The sequence below is a fragment of the Carassius carassius genome, chromosome 12 (genome assembly GCF_963082965.1).
Source record: "Carassius carassius chromosome 12, fCarCar2.1, whole genome shotgun sequence".
Lineage (NCBI taxonomy): Eukaryota > Metazoa > Chordata > Actinopteri > Cypriniformes > Cyprinidae > Carassius > Carassius carassius.
Window position 1 is genome coordinate 4,619,940 of NC_081766.1, and position 20,500 is coordinate 4,640,439.

Here is a 20,500-nt window from a genome sequence, read left to right on the forward strand (position 1 = left end):
CGTTTTATATTGACAACGGCTAAGTAGCCAGCAAGAGTGGTTTTGGCAGATATTGACTTATCTTGGTGTGTATTGGAGTGTTTGATTTAACTGCTGCACTTATGGATTTTTGTACCTTTCTGGTGTTTGCTGTGTAACAAAATTATGTATAATTGATAGCACATGTAACTAATCTTAAGGTGTTGAAACCCTCTGCTGAATGCCTTTCTGTTTGTTGATGGCTTACTAATCTTAGGTAATTTGTGATTGGTCAAATGCACTATTAATCATATGTGACACCCATCCTTAACCTGCTGCTTTGCCCTCTTGAGGTTTTAATGTGAATTGTTTATTATACAAGAATAAAAGCCATATCTGTATTAATCGAGGTTGTGTGCTTGAGTCTCCTTTGCTACTGAGGCCCAAACTAATTTTGTCCAGTCAGGAACCTGTTGGTCTCTTTTCCTACTCCTATTTAGAAAAGTTACATGACACTCTGATTGGTGTATTGATCTATTTCGACCTCACTCAGACCGTCACTACGGTCTTACCTTGAATGACGCCATTCTGCTAGCTCTCCTCGAGACCTAATGTAAACAATGTCAGATGACTGACCCCTAGTGGTTGGTTCCCTATAAAACATCCGGATGAACCGACCACTTCCTCTTTGCCTTTCTCGCCTCTCTAGAGGCCGGAGGAAATCTGCGTGTATACGCTGTTATTTGGAAATCTTTACCCATTCAATCCATCACTATAGTGCAGGCGCCTGGTGCCCCTGAGGATTGCGGTATTTTTTTCCTTTTTCTTCTATATTTCAGGTGAGTGGTTGGTATTATTTACATTACAAATTAACGAATTTGATTCATGTTAAAATTTGTTTGTAGGGATTGTATTCCGACGCTTAAGAAGCGTACGGATGTGGTGAGTAACTTTTTGATCTAAAACCTGAATTCCGGAAAAGTTGGGACGTTTTTTAAATTTTAATAAAATGAAAACTAAAGGAATTTCAAATCACATGAGCCAATATTTTATTCACAATAGAACATAGATAACGTAGCAAATGTTTAAACTGAGAAATTTTACACTTTTATCCACTTAATTAGCTCATTTAAAATTTAATGCCTGCTACAGGTCTCAAAAAAGTTGGCACGGGGGTAACAAATGGCTAAAAAAGCAAGCAGTATTGAAAAGATTCAGCTGGGAGAACATCTAGTGATTAATTAAGTTAATTGATATCAGGTCTGTAACATGGTTAGCTATAAAAGCTTTGTCTTAGAGAAGCAGAGTCTCTCAGAAGTAAAGATGGGCAGAGGCTCTCCAATCTGTGAAAGACTGCGTAAAAAATTGTGGAAAACTTTAAAAACAATGTTCCTCAACGTCAAATTGCAAAGGCTTTGCAAATCTCATCATCTACAGTGCATAACATCATCAAAAGATTCAGAGAAACTGGAGAAATCTCTGTGCGTAAGGGACAAGGCCGGAGACCTTTATTGGATGCCCGTGGTCTTCGGGCTCCCAGACGACACTGCATCACTCATCGGCATGATTGTGTCAATGACATTACTAAATGGGCCCAGGAATACTTTCAGAAACCACTGTCGGTAAACACAATCCGCCGTGCCATCAGCAGATGCCAACTAAAGCTCTATCATGCAAAAAGGAAGCCATATGTGAACATGGTCCAGAAGCGCCGTCGTGTCCTGTGGGCCAAGGCTCATTTAAAATGGACTATTTCAAAGTGGAATAGTGTTTTATGGTCAGACGAGTCCAAATTTGACATTCTTGTTGGAAATCACGGACGCCGTGTCCTCCGGGCTAAAGAGGAGGGAGACCTTCCAGCATGTTATCAGCGTTCAGTTCAAAAGCCAGCATCTCTGATGGTATGGGGGTGCATAAGTGCATACGGTATGGGCAGCTTGCATGTTTTGGAAGGCTCTGTGAATGCTGAAAGGTATATAAAGGTTTTAGAGCAACATATGCTTCCCTCCAAACAACGTCTATTTCAGGGAAGGCCTTGTTTATTTCAGCAGGACAATGCAACACTACATACTGCAGCTATAACAACAGCATGGCTTCGTCGTAGAAGAGTCCGGGTGCTAACCTGGCCTGCCTGCAGTCCATATCTTTCAACTATAGAGAACATTTGGCGCATCATTAAACGAAAAATACGTCAAAGACGACCACGAACTCTTCAGCAGCTGGAAATCTATATAAGGCAAGAATGGGACCAAATTCCAACAGCAAAACTCCAGCAACTCATAGCCTCAATGCCCAGACGTCTTCAAACTGTTTTGAAAAGAAAAGGAGATGCTACACCATGGTAAACATGCCCCGTCCCAACTATTTTGAGACCTGTAGCAGAAATCAAAATTGAAATGAGCTCATTTTGTGCATAAAATTGTAAACTTTCTCAGTTTAAACATTTGCTATGTTATCTATGTTCTATTGTGAATAAAATATTGGCTAATGTGATTTGAAAGTCTTTTAGTTTTCATTTTATTAAAATTTAAAAAACGTCCCAACTTTTCCGGAATTCGGGTTGTATATTCACATCAGTTGAAAGGAGGTTTATTTGTTTACCTATTGATCTGCTGTTCGCAGCGGAGGGGACTCGGTCACCTGTCTTGATCTTTGCGTTCGCGCATACATAGGTGTTGCAAAAAAAAAAAAAAAAGTATTCATATTCCTATGTGTTATCTGAGCTACAACTGTACGCAGCTGTCTAACAATCATGAGTCAACCTCTGTGCCATTATTGTCGTGCTACTATGCTTCCTCGGGATGGACATCGCGAGTGTCCATCATGTCTGGGTATGGCCCATTTACTGGAGGACATTGGAAAACCATGCCCGGCCGCAGCTGAGTTCTCCCTACAAGAGAGGGTGCAGAGAGCTAGCCTTTTTGAATGGCCAGCTCATGATAGAGGTGCGTCAGGATCAGTGGTTGATGCACGCTCTCTTAAACGGAGAAGGGAACATTCTCCTGTTGAAGTCCATGATGGACCTAGCTGCTCTGATGGAAGAAGGTCTTGGGTCTAGACCGGGTGACTGATGACCCATGCTTTCCCCACGGAAAGAGTGTGAGAAGACCGATAACCTAGTGTGTCGAACCTACAACTCAGCCACACATGCAGCCCGATCTGGTAATGCCTTAGCCATAATTCTGGCTTCATTACGGAAACTTATAAATCCGGAGGATCGGGACATTATGGGTTTGGTCGATGCAGCCCTGGTTACGCACGCCCAGCTCACTAGAGACATTGGGGCTTCTATGTCATCTGCAATCCTTTCTCGTAGGCAGATTTGGTTAGCACAGACTTCCCTACCTGATACTATCAGGAAGGAACTGACCTACATGCCCGTCACACCAGGCCGTGTGTTTCACCCAGACTCTCAGACAACACTTGATAAAGCTGAGCAAGCGCGGAAGAGAAGAGAATCAGTGCAATGCACGTTTGGTCCCGCTAAGGCAGCTAGACAGTCATATCGAGGCGTTCAGCCCCCTCATCATCCCCATTTTAGTCGGCCAGGACCATGGGAGTTCAACAGAAGACAAAATACCCATTCTCAGAGGTTTGATAGCAGACAAAGTGCCAGACAAGCACCACTGCATTCACAAATGGCTCGGTCTCGTACATCAGTTAGAGATGCACCACAAAAGAAGTGAAACCCCAGGGGCTCAGGCCCCTATGGGGGAACTGCATAGCAATCCTGGAAGAGCTGCCGGAATCTGCTCCCAGCTATGCCTGGACAGCTGGGAGAGGAAAATCTCAGATCGTTGGGTACTCGCTACGATAAAAAGCGGATACAGAATCCAGTTCCGGCAACGACCTCATTCGTTTTCAGGGATTCACTTAACTGTGGTCAAAGACGCAGTCCAGGCAGAAATTTTATCCAAAGAAATAACAACCCTTCTTGGGAAGAAGGCAATTACTCAGCTACAACCCTATGAACAGCACACTGGGTTTTATTCGAACTATTTCCTTGTGCCCAAAAAAGATGGTGGTCTCCAAACCATCTTAGACCTAAGACGTCTGAATGCATACATAAAAGTGTTGCCATTCAAGATGCTGACCACCGCACAAATCTTGGAGGTTATAGAGCCAAACGAGTGGTTTACAACACTAGACCTCAAAGATGCATACTTTCATGTGCCCATTCATCCAGATCACAGGAAGTTCCTTTGCTTTGCTTTTCAAGGCCAAGCATATCAATTCGAGGTCCTTCCCTTTGGCCTTTCCCTCTCTCCCCGTGTATTTACCAGAGTGGTGTCAGCCGCTCTTTACCCTCTTCAGGCAGTGGGTATAAAGATCCTCCCATACCTGGACGACTGGCTGATCTGTGCACCAAGTCGTCACAAGGTTTTAAGAGATACAGAGGCTGTTATCAACCATATAGAAGAGCCTGGGTTCCGCATGAATCACGAAAAAAGCAATGTCGAACCACGGCAAGAAACCGTATTTGTAGGGTTAGTTTTGAACACCTTAACAATGACAGCATCTCTGTCCCCACAGAGGGTAGCAAGGTTATCTGCCCTGGCACAATCTTTCCGCTTAGGCAAGCGGATGAAGTTGGCACAGTTCCAAAGATTACTGGGGATGATATCGGCAGCAATAAAGGTAGTGCCTCTGGGACTGCTCAAAGCACGACTATTGCAATGGTGGATCAACAAATTTCAACTCTACCCAAAATTACACAGGCGAGTGAAGTTGAAGGTCACACAGAAATGTGTTCAGGCTCTGCTTCCATGGATAAGAAGCAGCAGGTTGGGTCAAGGTGTTCCTCTGGGGAATATACCAGCGAGGAGAATGGTGGTGACAACCGATGCTTCTCTGAAAGGTTGGGGGGCTGTCTGGCAATGAAGATCAGTCAGAGGCTCATGGATGTTCCCATGGACTATGGAACACATCAATGTGCTGGAGCTGAGAGCAATCTATCTGTCTTTGAGACACTTGATTCCGTTCCTACAGGACAGGCAAGTCCTTGTAAGAAGTCGGCAGTTTATTATATCAATCACCAAGGAGGCCCCAGGTCATTGCGCTGCCTCCAGGAAACCAGGAGACTACTGTTTTGGGCTCACCCGAGACTTGCCTCTCTCAGGGCAATCTACATACCCGGAGAAGTGAACTGGGCAGCCGATCTCCTCTCCCGTACTGGACCTCTCCCGGGGGAATGGCGATTGCACCCGGAGGTGGTGCATCTGATTTGGACCCGGTTTGGAAGAGCCCACACCGACCTGTTTGCATCAGCCGAGACAACCCATTGCAAGATGTGGTTCTCTCTGAGCGGCCAAGGAGGGCCTTTGGGACTGGATGCACTGTCTCACGAGTGGCCGGGAGGTTTATTATACGCTTTTCCTCCCCTACCATTGATTCCTCATGTGCTCAAAAGGGTGGATCTGGGACGTTGCAAGATCTTACTGATCGCCCCGAAATGGCCAAAGAGACATTGGTTCCCACTTTTCCTACATCTGGTACAGGGCCATCCATGGCCACTACCAATCAGAACAGACCTTCTCTCTCAAGTGGAGGGACAGATCTGGCACCCGAACCCAACAACATTACAACTCTGGGTTTGGCCCCTACTGAGCCCCTCTCTTGTCAGCTAGAGGAGGCAGTAAGAAAAACCATAAACAATGCTAAAGCGCCTTCCACTTTGGATAACTACTCGAGCAAGTGGTGTGTGTTCTCTAACTGGTGTCAGGACAAAAACTTAGACTCCATGAATTGTGGTCTCGATTATATTTTATACTTTCTTCAGTCGCTTTTAGACTCAGGAAAAAAAGTCAACACAGTACGAGTTTATGTGGCGGCTATTTCTCAATTCCACAGTATTGTGGAAGGTTTATCAGTTGGTAAACATATGTTGGTTACTCAATTTCTCAAAGGTGCACGTCGCCTCTATCCAGAAAAAAGGCTGAGATCACCATCCTGGGATCTTCCCATGGTTCTACAGTCATTGACTAGAGCCCCATTTGAACCATTGGCCCAAGCGGATCTTAAATCACTAACGTGGAAAACAGTTTTTCTTCTTGCTATCAGTTCAGCAAAGAGAGTGGGTGAGTTACATTCTTTGGCAGTAAGTGAAGACTGTCTGAGATGGAAGGCAAACTATTCAGGGGTCTCTCTTTGGCTGAACCCGGCTTTCCTGCCTAAAGTTCTTAATACTTGCACGATCAATCAAGTAATCGAACTTGCAGCGTTTCAACCTGATCCTGATCTCTCTTGTACAGAACTTGATCTTGCTAACTTATGTCCAGTTCGAGCACTTTGCACATACATTGAGCGGACACAGTCGTTACGACATTTACACACTCAGTTGTTTTTGTGTTTCGATAAGAAAAGTATCGGAAAACCAGCCTCGAAACAGCGGCTATCACATTGGATAGTAGACACTATTGCACACACATACTCCAGTCAGAGCTTACCAGTCCCAGGGAACCTGGTAGCTCATTCTACCAGGAGTCTGGCCACATCCTGGGCAGCACTGAAGGGGGTGGCACTAACGGACATATGTGCAGTGGCATCATGGAGCTCACCTTGTACCTTTGCCTGGTATTACAGGGTCAATGTGGCGGACCCAGTTACACTTGGGTCCACAATTCTGCTCTCGGCCGCTAAGCAGGGATGTGAAGAAGGAGAGGCTTACATTCCCTCGTGACCTTGATGGCACTAGTCATCCAAGGTAAGACCGTGGTGATGGTCTGAGTGAGGTCGAAATAGATCGTAAGCAGTGTTGGGGAGTAACTAGTTACATGTAACGGCGTTACGTAATTTAATTACAAAATTATTGTAACTGTAATTAGTTACAGTTACTAAGAAAAAATGAGTAATTAAATTACAGTTACTTATGAAATTTTTTACGATTACAAAGGGGATTACATTTGAATATTTACACACATCCACATACAGATTTAACTGATTTCTTTCCCAAATTGCACTGACTATTCTGAGACATACCGCCCTAATCATTTCCGGGATGCGGAAATACAGTCTGGTTCGTAGAATCCAGTCATAAAAACGAAACGCCTAACGCGGACGGAATATGCCACATTTTGGATGACTAAATCAAAAGTAGGTCAGTACACTTGAATCAAAACATGACATCGACTAGTGTCTGTGAATATAAAGCCCCAAAAATGCAATATATGACTCCTGCACGTTCTGCGTGTCTGTGGAAATCAGGCGCGGACTGGACACCGGGAGAACCGGGACACTTCCCGGTGGCCTGGCAGCCGATTTTGCCCCACTATTTAATATCATTATTGTATAATTGCCTGCCGAATGTACTAAAGCGATCATTTGCGAATCCGCCATTTGATAAATAAATCTCTAATAAATCATGAATTGTTAGTCATGACTCGCGCGCTCTCCGCGCCTCCGCCAAACGGTTTGGATCAGACTCAGAGTAATCAATGAGAGAGAGAGAGAGAGAGAGAGAGAGAGAGAGAGAGAGAGAGAGAGAGAGAGAGAGAGAGAGAGAGAGAGAGAGAGAGAGGATTGCTGGAGCAGAGAAGCATAACTACTGTTCAGGGTTTCAGGTCAGTTTCATCTGTAAAGATGCCTTTTTTTATTTATTTAATCAAGCAGCAGCACGTTGCTCATCAGTCATCACTCAAAATACTATATAAAGGACATCATTATTATCTGTTGTGATGTTACAGTAGTAATTTAGCTAAAAAAAAATCAGATTTTTTTTATAGGTTTAGGGGGAGCTACGACAGACAACAACACAACCATTACGAAAATGAACATTTTAATATTTAACTATAAATCCAGAGAAAATGTTTACTATTGTTTAACTGTGATAACCAAAAATGTAAAATTATTTTACAAATGTATTTATTTATCCATTTGCAAAAAAAACAAAAAATAAAACAAGGTTATTTTACTTTTATATAGGCTAATAAAAGCATGGTAATTTTTTGTAAGGGAAAAACATGACTCGTGTACAGTATTAGGATTTTTCTATAAAGATATTGTAGTATTGTAGAGTATTGTATTGTAAAGTATAGTTTTGTTCAATCTTGAGTATTAAAGTCACGAGAGAGATGGATAACAGGGCAAAATAAAGAGACTGAAGAGAAAAATGGAAGTGAAGGTGCAGTTCAGGAGAGAACTTTTAATTATTTTGCATGTCCCCAAATTAAAGATTTAAACCTTTTTTTATGTCAGGTCCATACAAAAAATAGTTTCGTCCATGAATTTGTTTGTATGAGTTTGAATTTTCCAGTCTGAATTTTTTTCCCAGTCTGCCCCTCCTGTAAATTAATGGCAAAGACATGGTTTCATTTACTACACATAGGCCTACTGAAGCTCGCAGTGTTTTCAACCTCTGCTGCCTCAATTTAGGAGTACACGAGCACATAAACACAATTTCTAGAACTGCTCTGTGTCACTTCATGTGCATTTTACTTATTTTGAGAAAACTATCATCATATACAGAGACAGCAGTTTCAAAAAAACACCAATGTTTCAGGAGTTTATTACACAGAATACGTCACATGCTTATTAGATAACTGTATTTAAGTTGATGTATATGCTTTTATTTATTATTCTTTAATTTTCACAAATTTAGAAAAGTAATCAAAAAGTACTCAAAAGTAATTAGTTACATTACTTTAATAAAGTAATTGAAAAAGTTACACTACTATTACATTTTAAACAGGGTAACTTGTAATCTGTAACCTATTACATTTCCAAAGTAACCTTCCCAACACTGATCGTAAGTTATGACTATAACTATGGATCTATGAGACCGAATGATGACCGTCACCATTTCTTGTCACTCGGGATGACCTGAGGCGTTCCAGGCAAGAGGAAGTGTTCGGTTCATCCGGATGTTTTATAGGGAACCAACCACTAGGGGTCAGTCATCTGACATTGTTTACATTAGGTCTCGAGGAGAGCTAGCAGAATGGTGTCATTCAAGGTAAGACCGTGGTGACGGTCATCATTCGGTCTCATAGATCCATAGTTATAGTCATAACTTACGAACGTTACGCTCATTACTTATTAAGAGAATAGGAACAATCCATTCCATGCGCCCCGGCGCACGGACCGTTTTTCCGTTGTCACAAATGAGCGCAAATGCATTTGCTAATTAAACGAATATTCGCTGGATGGGAAAATGCGAACGGCAACGGACTGAAAGTAGCAAACACACTTGCGCTGCGCCTTGCGTCACATTGCGCCGGGTGTATGAAAGGGCCCAAAGTATTCAAAACAGGTAAGTTCATATATTTGGAGTAAAGTTGACTTGAACTGCTGCATCAGTCATACAGTGCTCCGGTCCGCGAGCCTTATGACGAGCTCGACGCACCGCCACAGAAACAAGAAAGAAACAAGAATGAGATGCAATCTAACATAACTGTGGCATTAAACTCAATTAGTGAGGGCTCGTTCAGATTACTTGTTAAAGTGCAATGAAATCCCTTATATCTGCAGACGATGTACGTCTATTTGTGGATGGACACTTTGTAATGGCCAAAACGATGCATTTTGCATGCATCACATTATAGTGTGGTGCAGGGGCGCTGCCAGGAATTTTTGGGCCCCCTCTGCGCGGCTGTTGTCATCTCTAGGACCTAACTGTCCCATCAAAAGCTTTACATAACTCTAATCAAAGGCTTTCAACTGTCTTGCTACTTGTAGTTCAATACTAGCACAATATTTATTGCTGGTGATTTGTAAATGCAAGTCTGCATACGGTATGCAGTTCACTGTTTGATGCAAGATTAAAAGCCACTTAAAGCAACACTATATAACATTTTTGACCTTAATAATAATTTTTCCAAAATCGTTTCATTGGTTCATCAAGTTGTAACAGGGTGAAAGGCACTTATGCCTCCCTGGAGTCCCTGGAATGATGCTAAGTCATTAACACAGTGGTAGCTAATTTATATGTAGTTTTCAAATTAAAATAATCATTAATTCTTCTCTCTTTAGACCAAATCAATTTAGCTTATGAGAAATTTGAATCAAGGAATACCTTTGGAAAATCTTGAATATATTATGACAATTTTGATTTTTGGGTGAACTATCCATTTAATAGAAGTTAAAAGAGAGCAACTTATAATATATATATATATATATATGTATGTATGTATGTATGTATGTATATGTGTGTGTGTATTTTAAAGAAGCACAATAAGACAAATACAATAGAGATACAAATTAAACTCATTTTTCACATACTGTAGGTTTTACTTAACATGTATACATTTATTTAACGTCTTTTGTTGGTTAAAATTAATGACATAGCCTATATAATTTGGAATGCTGTCCTTTTAAGATGGAAGGCATGCATTAAATACTGACACAGGTTCAGTTTTCACACACCTTTTCACGTTCACTTAATCCATAACCTACTGTATATACGTAAGATACTCTACACGATAAACATATTAACTGTTGTGTGTGTATTTGAGCGCTGAGAACCGATCGAGCACTGTAGATGAGAACTGAGGGAGTGGAGCGCGTGTGCGCGCGCGAGAGAGAGAACACTTCTATCAACGTGTTTTCGCCTATCCTGCCTTCACCAACTTTAAGTTAATCGACAACGATTTGTGACTCCCTGGAAATTGGGACATCTGGTCACCTCATCCCTGCCCCTTCGGGTGTTGAAGCCATTGTTTCAGATCGCTAATTCACATTTTGGAAGTCTATCCATCCACTGGAGCTGTTATCCAAACGGCCCTTATCCAATCGCAATCCAATGACAGGGACGCACATTTTAGTGAAGTGACATTCAGCCAAGTATGGTGACCCATACTCAGAATTCGTGCTCTGCATTTAACCCATCCGAAGTGCACACACACAGAGCAGTGAACACAGACAATAGCCTATATGATGCATTTTGAATGTCCAATAGTCCTCAAATAACATTATAGTCCAATATCGTCTAATTAACGAAAACGCAGCATAAATTTCGTCATAATTTTGTCATCAGATATTATTTTTTAACTCATCATTAACTGACTGTCTGCAACTAACAAAAAACCATCACCGATGAGTGTGCTAAGAATCTGGGTATCTTCCGTCTATTCCAAATCCATTTTCAATTAAAAAACAGAAAACGAAAAGACTCAAGAGGATTCAAGTGAGAGAACATGAATTCAATAACGAGAAATTGAAAAATGGCTCGTTTATTCGTTATTCCATTAAGTTTAACAAACGGAAAACGAGTTTTTGGTTTGATTTCTCATTTTGTCGTTTGGGGTTTACAAATAGGTTTATGGCTTCAATATTTCATTCGCACTTGTGGGCGGCGCTGAAACGCTCCTTTCATCTGATTGGTCGAATCGCTCCGCCTTCAGCTCGGTCTCTTCATTCTTTCAGGCAGAATAAGAGTCTTATAGGAGTAATGTCTGAAACCACCGCTCACTGTTAATTAGCATACTATTTGAATCAGATGTTGCTGCGCACATAATTCGTGCTGCTGTGACTTGCAAGTCACCCCTTTAAATTATTTCTAGGTTACAGTATTGTATGAATATTGTCCCAATGATAAATACAGTGCAAATAGTTCTGTCTCCTTGGATAAAAGTGAAGTGGAAATAAAAATCAACAATAGACTGAACAGTTCCATGATAATATGTCTGTAACATTTATTACTTTCGTCTTTTAAGTCAAAAGGCACTAGGTAGGTGTGTGTGACATTAATAATTAATTGGGAAAATTAATATAGTTAAATTTATGAAATAAAATAGTAATATTAGTTTTATTACATACTAAATTGAATTCTGTTTTTCTTTTAGTCTTCTTTGTTGGCCTTGAGAAAGACAACATATATTTGAACATTATTATCATTTATTATGAGAGTAATTGACAACGACTAAAATTTTAATGTTTCACCAAATTCAGCTCAGATCTTCAGACTCGTCTGTGTTGGAACTGAACAGGTTCAGGACTGGGTTTTAAATCTATACATGAATTTGTGCAGTTGGGTGTTTGCATGCAGAGGTGTACTTCAGTAAGTACAATAGAAAATGTAATCTATAAAGACAAAATCTTCAGATCAGTATTTCGGGCACTGCCTTGAGGTCTCCATCCATTGGTCAAAACAGACCTCGCCACCCCACCACACTACTGCTAGCTGTCAACATTAACTGCGGATGGTGCCAAATAAAAATTATTATGTATCCCTTGTGCATTGTTCAAATTCACTACCCTTTCGTTATGCTCGGGATGAAAACATCCACTCAATTAAACTGCTATAAGCATTAGATTAAATTTTTTTCCCCCTAATTTATTGTTGGTGGCTGTTTTTGCCCCGTTGACTTCCATTATAATGACATTTTTGATTGCAAAGCCATGACACATAATCATGAATTCTTGATTGTTTGTGGTTTTCCCTTTTGGGAAGAGGTAAAATTTGTTAATTTTTACAGTGGGAACACTAGGTGGGAACATCAACCCTTTAGATAGGCCTGTGCAGAGATGTATAGTAACGAAGTAGAACTACTTCACAACTGTACTTAAGTACTAAAAGGCGGTATCTGTACTTTACTAGAGTATTATTTTTTTCTCCTACTTCCACTTTTACTTGTTGAGCGGTTGAGAAGACTGCGCGTGCTGACTGAACTGCTGTGAAGAGAGAGATGAACAACGAGCCGAGCCAGATAATGACTCGTTCACGAGTCAAGAACCGGTTGCATCGGTTTTTCGAATCACCAGTAGTTCTTTCTGACAGTTCGATTCAATAAACCAGTTGAAGAAAACAGTTCACCGGTCCTTTTGCGCTCGACGTAATGGCGTCATTGGCGTTGACTGCAAGCCTTCGGTTTACCTGGGCTCATAACATAGCACAGAATCAGTTCAGAATCAATCACCAAAAGAATCAGTTCGGTTCACGCTCTGTGTGTCGGTTTGCTTTCACGCTGAATCACACATGCGCAGTATCATCAGCTCATCGGTTCTCGAATCGGACGCGTCTGACAGAAACGGTTCTTGACCACTGATCTATAATATAAGTTATATATATAGATCAGTGTTCTTGACTCGTGAACGAGTCAGTCTGTTGTTCGTTATCTGCTTCGGCTCGGTGTTCATCTTCAGTTCTCTCTTCACATCAGTTCAGTCAGTGTACTGTTTGAGTAAATGAATTACTCCGGGATATTGGTTTGTTTTAACTCAGAGGGAGTGTCAGCCACATTAAAAAAGTTAACAGCTTAAGTCATTTGTGGATTAATGCGTATTGGAGACGCGAACCGTTTAAAACGATTCAGTTCGATTTGGTGAACTGGTTCAAAAAGATCTGGTTACATCGAATGATTCGTTCGCGAACCGGATATCACAAACTGCTTTGTTTTGAACTCTTACAACAGACACGGAAGAGAAGACAATGCTGAATAAAGTCGTAGTTTTTGCTATTTTTGGACCAAAATGTATTTTCGATGCTTTAAAAAATTCTAACTGACCCTATGATGTCACATGGACTACTTTGATGATGTTTTTCTTACCTTTCTGGACATGGACAGTATACCGTACACACAGCTTCAATGGAGGGACTGAGAGCTCTCGGACTAAATCTAAAATATCTTAAACTCTGTTCCAAAAATAAACGGAGGTCTTACGGGTTTGAAACAACATGAGGGTAAGTTATTAATGACATAATTTTGCAAATTGGGCGAACTAACCCTTTAATCTGTTTTTTTGTTTACAAAAAGTTACAAAGGAATTGTGATTGTCCTTTAGGTTAATCATTTGAAATAGTAAAAACAATATGTTCAAACTTTTGACTACTTTCTTTAATTTCTTCATCTACAGCGATATCGTTGACTTGATTGCAAATAAATGCACAGACACTATTTAACTGAACAGAGATGACATAACTGAATCCAATGATGAACTGCCTTTAACTATCATTTTTGCATTATTGACACTGTTTTCCTAATGAATATTGTTCAGTTGCTTTGACGCAATGTATTTTGTTTAAAGCGCTATATAAATAAAGGTGACATTGACATTGACATTTAATAACTACATAACACAATACTTGTACTTTTACTTTCAGTACTTGAGTAGTAAATTTTCTAATAGACTACTTGCAATACTTAAGTACAAAAAATGTTGAATACTTTAGTACTTCTACTTAAGTGTGGTGCTTAAAGAGCACTTCAACTTCTACTCAAGTCATTTTTTTGATAGAGCACTTGTACTTTTACTCAAGTATGGGTCTCTAGTACTTTATACATCTCTGGGCCTGTGCAAAAAAAGCTTAGTTTCTGACTTGTATATGAAGCTATATGGAGTATAACAGCATATTATATTGTGTGTATGAGTGTAAGAGAGAGAGAGTGAGGGAGACATTTGCACATTTACCTTGATGTATTTGAGAAAATCTAAATGTACACCTCAGCTCTCAGAACTACATGGAGTAAACAAAAGTGTATTTATGCACCTACTGCCTTTTAATGGTGGTGATAAGTATAGACTAAACAAAAGCAAAGTACATGGATTTAAACACTTGCATGCCATCCTGCTGGTCAATTGATGGTGAGAAGAGCAGCAAGCAACACGAGAAAGGGTTTGACCTGAACCAAAGTTTTAGAAATTATTATGCAGCTTGACCCCTCCAGCGAGCTGCAGCTTATTTGAAGTTGGTATTGCAGTTTGGTCCATAATAAATTATGTTCAAAGTAGTATTTTTTTACAGGATTTAAAGGTTTTAAACTGGCTTTACCATCAAGGAAAGACAAGCATTTCACACATAGGCCATCCATACTTTTCACCATCAAAAGGCAGCAGGTGCATAAACACACTTCTATTTTATTGTTTACTCCATGTAGTTCTGAGAGCATGAACTAGAAGACTAAAAGAGAAACATCATTCAATTTTGTATGTAATAAAACTAATAATTCTAATTTATTTAATAAATGTAACTATATTAATTTCCACAATTAATTATTAATGTCACACACACCTAACTAGTGCCTTTAGACTTAAAAGACGAGAGTGGTAAATGTTACAGACATATTATCATGGAACTGTTCAGTCTATTATTGATTTTTATTTCCACTTCACTTTTATCCAAGGAGACAGAAATATTTGCACTGTATTTATCAGTGTGACAATATTCATACAATACTATAACCTAGAAATAATTTAAAGGGGTGACTTGCAAGTCGCAGCAACACGAATTATGTGTCCAGCTACATCTGATTCAAATATTATGTTAATTAACAGTGAGCGGTGGTTTCAGGCATTACTCCTATAAGACTCTCATTCTGCCTGAAAGAATGAAGAGACCGAGCTGAAGGCGGAGCGATTTGACCAATCAGATTAAAGGAGCGTTTCAGCTCCGCCCACAAGTGCGATTTAAATATTGAAGCCATAAACCATTTTTTAAACCCCAAACGACAAAATGAGAAATCAAGTCAAAAACTCATTTTCCGTTTGTTAACCTAGATGGAATAACGAATAAACAAGCCATTTTTCCATTTCTCGTTATTGAATTCATGTTCTCTCACTTGAATCCTCTTGAGTCTTTTCGTTTTCTGTTTTTTAATTGAAAACAGATTTGGAATGGACGGAAGATACCCTGATTGCCAAGGCAGGGCCAAACCATTTCATGCAGGTGGTCGGTCAATATGGATGTTTTATTTTTTGGTCAATGGTGATATTTAACTTTTATTGCCAAAATAAGTAAAATCATCAGACATCATTAATTTTATTATTATTTGAACTATACTCAATGATGATGTTTTATATAGTGTATAATATAATAAAAATTTTACAATTAGTTTTTACCTATTTGTTGGGCCCCCTGTCAGTCAGGGGTCCTTGGAATTGTCCTATCTTTTCCCCCCTATACGGCGCCCATGTGTGGTGTGCATGAAAATAATATGGCTGCAGAGCGAACTTATCATCCATGGTTCTCACGTAGTCCTTCTACGTCATCACCAAATAAGTGTGTGTTATAAGTTAAGTGATCGGTCTTTAAATTGTTTATTTTCCTTTTCGTTATGTAGCTTTCAAATTAGGTAAAAGTTCGTTTTTGTTCATTTCGTTTAAAAGATGTATTTATATTTTGTCCAATTCTTTCTTATTACTGAATTTGTTTTCTTTGGTCAAGGTCTCATTGTACTTTAATCATAATCATAGGCCTATATATATATATATATATATATATATATATATATATATATATATATATATATTAGGCCTATGATTATGATTAATAATGATATATATAAAATTTCAGTGTTTGTGTGTGTTCACATGGGTGATTTTTCTTGGGATTCCTCCATGCCTTCGTGACTCTCTTCTCCTCCACTGGTAAGCCTCAGCAGCACTTACAATTTCTCCCTCTGTTCCCCTTCCTAAAGTATGCATGTGTTCTAAATTGTTTTAAAATTACTGAAATAAAGTTTGTTGTTCCTTTTAAAATGAACCTAGTCTCTGGCTGAACTGTACACGTACATGTGTGTCCAGTAATATTGCAATTAGGAAATAAATAAAATCATTCTCTGGGTGAAAGTCCCTGGGTGGCATAGTCTGTGTTTTTGGGGCAGGTTCATCCTAGACTATAACCTCCTCTGTTTTGTCTGCTCTCTGCATCGCAACATTAGGTTACACTATACTGTATGTATGCCTTATTATTTTTTATTCATACTATGTGCATAATTGGGACCTGCTTACCTTTTGAACCGGTATATCACCCAGCACTAGTGTCAGATAAACTGAATATAATTTCATTCACATGTAAAAAAAAAAATATGATAAAAGCATTTCATTTAACTACATAACATTGCACAAAGTGTGTGCATATATGAGTCTTTCTCACCTATAACAGACACTCTGTATGTAATAATAGTGTTTTCTGATTCTCCACTTGTTTTTGCTGTGTAGAGTCCACTGTCTGTCTTCTGCATGTTCTTCATTGTCAGAGAGAAGGTTTTATCATTGAAATCCACTCTGTCCCTGTAGGAAGAGTGAGGTCTAACTTCTTTAGTTTTATTAAAATATTTAACTATATTAATGTTTTTTTCATTTTTCCATGATAAATCATCAAACTCTGGTAGTTCTTGTGTCTGTATTTCCAGTTGAACAGAATCCCCCATCTGAACAAACACAGAGATCTCAGCACTGAACCCTGAGGAGAAAGAAAGATACTTATTCACTAGACCTGTTGTACATTTCTTTTCTGAAATGAGAATGATCAAATATATTAATGTTTGAGATTTTGATATTAATATTAATGCAGTTATTGTATGTGTGTGTGTGTGTGTGTGTGTGTGTATATATATATATATATATATATATATATATATACACACACACACACGAGATAAAAATCATTGTATAGTATGAACAACACAATATTAGATAGATTAAACATAATTTTTTTCTGTAGGCCAGGCCTATGTTACAATGAAATGATGTGATGCATGAGTTAATATGAATAACATTTTAATTAAACAACTACAATCATAGTAGTACTGTATATTGACTGATTTGTTGAACTTCCAACCTTGTAAGCATGTAATAATAATTACAGTATAAAGCACTGACAAATAAGCCTGGTGTAAACATTAATATAGAAATCACTCAAACTAAAGATTGCAGAAATATAAAAACAAATCTGTTGCTTTATGGCACTACTTTAGGTAATTCAAAGTCACTGTAATAAACATATGTAAACGTGGACTGTCTGTTAACTTTAGACCAGTGGTTCTCAAACTTTTTTGATTGTTCCAAATAATTTCACTAAATATTATGAACAATTAATTGTTTTTTTAATATAAAAAAACCTACAGGGAAAAACACTTGCATCACTTGAAACATTGAAAATAGCACAGAGAGAATAGCTGTTCTTATTATTATTCTCTCTTATTTATTTATTTATTTATTTATTGCGGGTTTCATGCTGTCCACTAAGGCATAGGACACACAAAGGCTTTCCTCCTCACCAACGACATTAAACAACATGTCTACACCAGACGTGAGCAGCAAAACATAGTAAGCCTAGAACACATTATAATCAGTGACGCTGTCTGCGAGCCACGCCAAAATACAATAAAAATCAATCAATGACGCTGTCCACACTGGATGCGGCATGACAAAACCTGACATTTATGACGTACTGACACAAAGTCAAGGTCGCGTTGTTGCGTCCAGTAGAGCGGTTGTGGTACAGAACTGTAGCGTCCGGTATAGACGTAATGAGTGAATGCAATGGTAAGATATGCATTGTCAAATCTCTCCGCTCGCACATGGATTTTCTTTGCTCTCGCACAAAACCGGACAAACAGTGCACGCAATTAAAACCATAGACAGTAAAAATAAAAAAATAGGTCTTAAAACAGGTCCCTCCTCTCGCTCAAACTGTGTCATGTGCACGTTCAAATCTCTCTTTGCGCATGCGGAATAGATATTAATTCTTTTCACACCTGAATTAAACATTGTTGAAAGTAATCAAACATATTTCAAATATGGATCTTCTTTACAATTTAATTGTATTAGAAATAAATCAGGTGTTTGGATGATTTTTTAAATAACCTAGTTTAACAATGACATCCAACTTTCATTTTGGTTTCTTCATTTTAATGGCCCTTGATGGTTTATTCCCAGGAGATCTTAATGCTGCTTCATAAATAAACAACATTTTATTTTACACATTTTCAATAGTCTAAAATCTAATTTGAGGCATTTTGACAACTAATATTAATATATATATTAATTTTTTTTACAGAAATATCTAAGGAACAAATCATGTTGAATCTAGATATTGATCTCATGATTTTCTTTCAACACAGTTGTTTAGAACATACCTGAGTATAGGAGTTCCATAAATATTATTTTTCCAGAATTGTAGTGCCTGTAGTATTCAAGAGATTGTAATATCCTTCTAGATTTTAATTCTTGATAAACTTTCCTTTTGAAATCTTATTTTTCAAGGCCCCATATAGTTAATTCCTAGATATTGGTATTTCAGAGATATTGAAACCTCCATGAGTAAATTGGTAAATTGTTCAAAAATCAAACGTGGGTCTCTTTGCATACAGCTGATACTTTTTTTTTTCATTTAAATTTAAAATAAAAATGTATTGTCTTCCTACAGAAAAAGTATTAACAAAATTAAATTAATAAAATTTGGTTGATTAGTCACAGAAAGGCCCTGTTGTCTTATCATTACTGATATATGACTCTTTCCACGTTTCCCATTTACATGATACACTGAGATACATCTATGTAATCAGCTATGTTGTAAATACATGCTTTAATATGATAATGATGAAGTTTTTGATCAGAACTCCCAAAAAGTTTAAGACCATCACACACTTACACAAAACTTACCACAGTTATGATTTATAATTATTTTCTTGCCAAAGAGCTCAAAATAAAAAAAAGTGTTATAAAATCCGGTCTCGTTAGAAAATAGACTAGAATAGACTAAATAGTTGTATACAGAATATTCAGTAAATGCTGAACGCCAAAGCCGTGGTGATATCTGAACCAAAGCTTTGGCGCTCCTCACAATCAGAATAACCATTAACAATCCTTCAGTTGTATAATAAACAAATTTAAATTTACCTGTTTTGAAGGTCAGAAGAAAAATAAGTAATAAGAGTAGGTGGTTTAATAACATGATCCTAAATTAAAAAGCTTAAAATCTTTAAAAGAAACCAATCTCAAAATGACTGCTGCTGCATTGACTCTCTATAGAAACGGAAGTTCACTGATGAGAAAAAAAAAAAGAAACTTCCTGCTGAGCCTCAGAGTTTTAATCAGATATAATACAAAAGAGCAATAGACATAAAAAGACAAAATAATGGAAACTTAAGTGTAGAAACACATTTCAGCAAGCATCTCTCCATCTCGTTATTAATGTATGGGTGTTTGCATGTACGATATCTTTTACTCAAAAGATTTGTAACCAATTTTAACAACTTAATAAAAGACAGTTTTGCAAACAACACACATTTCACACTTGCACCACATCCTTCCTTTCTCATGAAATATAGTTTCTGACACTTTACACTCTGCACATTTTGACACAGACATCAAGATTCATAGAACCATAAGTTACATAAGACAACAGAGGAAACTCTGCTATATTGATTGGAAACAGTGAGATGTCAAAAGAATCAGTTTTTTCTCAGCTCATACTATGGCGGAAACATGAGCATTACAATAAGAACCATACTTTCCAGTGTTCAATCACTTGTTAGACTTCCTACTTCTACCCAGCAGTTTACTACTTCACTAAATGAAATGACGGCTGAACAGAATGAATGATGAGAAATAGGAATATCCTCAAACTTTTTTGGAAACTACTCTGGAAACTTAACACGTGGTATGTTATCACCATATACAGTATGTAAAGATCTGCATACTTCAACCACACAAAATAACACAATGTCAAACCAGATGGCACCTACAAACTTCACTTTTTTTTTTCTTTTGCGATGACTTTTAATAAGTTGTTGTTTTCACGGATGGATGTAAGTCAGTTAACCATGACCACGTCTCACAACATTTTAGTTTTGATTTTGAACAGTATATTTATATCAATGCA

At 38.3% G+C, this 20,500-nt stretch overlaps 1 protein-coding gene across 1 annotated transcript in view; it reads right to left on the reverse strand.

Annotated features, from left to right (window-relative positions):
* Positions 1-19,657, reverse strand: part of LOC132154558 (CD48 antigen-like) — a 36,019-nt gene extending 16,362 nt beyond the window's left edge. The window contains exons 1-2 of the mRNA XM_059563172.1: positions 19,516-19,657; positions 16,766-17,074 (exon numbers count right to left, since the gene is read on the reverse strand). Coding sequence (XP_059419155.1) covers positions 16,766-17,074; positions 19,516-19,570 — 364 coding nt within the window. The 5' untranslated portion in view covers positions 19,571-19,657. The remainder of the gene's footprint in view (positions 1-16,765; positions 17,075-19,515) is intronic.
* Between the last annotated feature and the right edge of the window lie 843 nt (positions 19,658-20,500).